This window comes from Papilio polytes, unplaced genomic scaffold (assembly GCF_000836215.1).
Source record: "Papilio polytes unplaced genomic scaffold, Ppol_1.0 DF823731.1, whole genome shotgun sequence".
NCBI classification, from domain to species: domain Eukaryota; kingdom Metazoa; phylum Arthropoda; class Insecta; order Lepidoptera; family Papilionidae; genus Papilio; species Papilio polytes.
In genome coordinates this window covers 5181017-5184344 of record NW_013525473.1, presented here as the reverse complement: position 1 = coordinate 5184344, position 3328 = coordinate 5181017, and the positions used below count along the sequence as shown (strand labels likewise).

Genomic DNA, 3328 nt, shown 5'->3' with positions numbered 1-3328 from the left:
TAGAACAAAAAAGGATATTAAAATCTAAAGATCTCAGATGGAAAAAAAGAACCAAATAGTTACTGAAATTATTTTTAATTTCCAAATCCAATTTACATTTAAAATAATCATAACATTTTTGTCAGATTAAAATAAACACGTAAACCTACTGACAAGATTATTTGACCTTTTTGAAAGGTTTTGGAATGGCATCCGCAACAAATATACAGCACATCAGTATACAAGAAAAGTTAAAACACATATCAACTAAAGATAAATATACAAAAATATAAGCTGTCATATTTAAAAATAATGTGAAACCAAACGATGGAAGATTGGAACAATTAGGTTGCAATAGGAAAAAAATAGCTTCATATTAAAGTTATAAATATCAAGGTTAAAATAAGTCCCAATAATACTGATTTTTCTGTTAAGATAGTTCATTCAACAAACATAAAAGTTCAATTATGACATTTAGTCAACATTTTGAACATCACAAGATATCTAGAAATCAAAAGACAATCTGTATTAAAATAGACTCATTTAACCTAAAACATACTTTAGTTGTCTTATTGCAGAAAGTTAAGACACATCATGCGGCAAGTACAAAAATAGTCGCTCATAGGAAAGGCAGGTTCTTAAACGATAGCAAATTCGTATTAAATAGTATGAAACTGCGTACAAAGAAGTCATTCATCGCAAGCTATTATCGTTGTTGATTCAAATACATTCACTTAGTCTAGACATCTACGTCATGTGCGATCTCATAAAAATATACCATAACCATTTCTATGCTTCTATCGGTCTCTCGCATTAACAATGTGACTAATCAAAAACATCTATCAAGTAAAGTGCTACCACGACATTACAATTATTGCCTTGTTTAATATGATGAACACATTTTTATATTTATTAAGAGTTTTAGTAAAATTTAGAGTCAAATTAATTGATTTTTATTTAACAAACCGAGCCCTCAATGTCTATAACTCTGTCTCATAGGACTAAATATAAACATTGTAGATTTACAATTAAGTTTTATTACATTTAATAGTGATGGGATGCATTAGGTAGGGGAAATAACCTATATCTGTTGGTCCCCTCCTCTGTTCGCATGGTCTCTTAGTTATTTTGGAGGATTCTGCAGACCTAAGACACTTGTATAAATAAGAAGTCGTACTTCTTTTGTCAATGAAATTACTTGGTTTTGGCTTATTTACTTAACTAGCCGACTGGTGTTGTAGGGACGGCGCGTAATGTCTGATATATTTTCATAAGTACATGTCTAAAATTTACGTGCATTCGTTAATTCGTGGTAATACTGTACATACACTACATTTACTATAAACTCTATACGAATTACTAACTTTGAACTATGATTGCTTACATTTAAGGAAGGCCATGAAAGTGTGAAAAGGTACTTGAGAGCAACAACTTTAGGGATTGTTGATTTTATAAATTTCAGAACTAGTAAAAGTACAAGACTTTAAAGTTGCCTGTTTCTTTTTAGATAAGACCCATAGAAAAACTTTACATACTTTTAGACTTGTAAGTTATTAAAATGCATATTATTTGAACCCCAATTACAGAAGTAAGATTTTAGTGTTGCATTCAGTGTCTAAACAATTTTCACATACCTAATAGTGGGTATACACATGCCAGTAGTTGGTATACTGGAATGCATGCTACTGGTAAATACAAGTATGTGGCAAGTCAGTATCTGACAGTTACAGTATTTGTGACAGCAATGTGCATGCAAGTTAAAGTAGGGCTTGAGAGGGTTATGATATTTGACAATAAAATGTCTTGTGAATCTATTACTGGTTTGTATTCATCCTAAATGAACTGTAAAGTTTGAATTAAGTTCTTCTTTTTTATTTAACAACATATTTTGTCTATTTTTGTTGCTCTCAAGTGTTAAGTGCATGTATGAATGTAATGATTGAACACATTTTAGGATCCCACAGGACCCTTGTACATTGCAATTAGGAAATGACATACAAGTCTAAATAGAGAAATATACATTTTAGGCCTAAACTCATTTTTAGCGCTGTATATATCTGAATTATACAAAGGTGGGTGCAGAAATTGTAAGAAAACGCAAATTTAACAAACAAAAATTGCAAATTACTTTTGCTATACTACTTGTTTAATAATTAACACTTCCCTCTTGTTAACAATTATAGGGTCAAAGGAATGGATTTGAAATTATATTAAGTATGAATATTCATTTTGTTTCCACTGTACAAAAACACTGTAATATGTGCATGTGTTTCAGTAAAGGAAACTAGTTTATTATTGAATTCAACAAAAATTAGAGATATATATTGGCGGAAAAGTCAGTTTTGTCTATGGATTTATTTTATTTTCAGCATTTAAATGGATACAAAGATTTGTAATGTAATAAGTGTGTGACCACAGCCTTATAAAAGTTGTTTAATTTGTTACAATTTCTTATTTCTATTGATGGTTCAATGTCTAAACACCCACCTTTAAGAGAATAATATTGGTGAAAAATTCATATGAGGAACATGTATTCAAATACTTTAGTAATAATTGTTTTTAAAAATATTACATTTAATTTTTTTTATATTGTCTGACTTGTATCATTTTTCACAGTATTACATTTAATTATTTGTATATATTACATGTTTGAAACAACAGGCCAAAATATGGAGACCAGCCATCTTTAATTATGTCTTTTTAAGCATTTCAATATATCAAATAACATATGAGTATGTTATGAGTCAAACTAACTTCCATCACTATTTTTATGAGATTTTATGTAAACAAGCGTTCAAATTGTATATTTATAGTTTTCAAATAAAATAAAATTGGACCCCATAATTTATCAATTTATATCTGCATTTTTAAACACATAACATGCAATAATATTTTTTATTAAATGTAACACACCTTTAAGAGATTTATTGAATATTTTATTAGATACTGTTGACATTTTCCTTGTTTACATAAAATTTCACATTTTGCAATCATTTGATTACTTAGGATAAACTAATTTCAGCATACAGCATACATAGTCACATTACAATAAACATTTTTTCATATTAGAAAGATTTAAGTAAATATTAAGTAGTATAACAAAATCACATGGATATAATTCACTAGCCTAATATCCACTGTAAACTCCAATATGACTTGTGTTTCATCATATAAACCCAACTCTGGCACACAAACACAGCATTCACATATTGGTAACATACCAAAAATATATTTTCCATTAAATATACACATGACTCGAAGCAGAACGGGCACTGAGTAAACTGACACAATCACTAACCAACTTCACTTTTAACATAGAAGAGTAGATAAGGCGTTGCTGCGGACCTCA

At 29.1% G+C, this 3328-nt stretch overlaps 1 protein-coding gene across 1 annotated transcript in view; it reads right to left on the bottom strand.

Annotated features, from left to right (window-relative positions):
• Window positions 1-2447: 2447 nt before the first annotated feature.
• The window catches only part of LOC106103514, a 7602-nt gene continuing 6721 nt past the window's right edge, over window positions 2448-3328 (bottom strand). Inside the window, exon 8 of the mRNA XM_013283293.1 lies at window positions 2448-2466. Coding sequence (XP_013138747.1) covers window positions 2448-2466 — 19 coding nt within the window. The remainder of the gene's footprint in view (window positions 2467-3328) is intronic.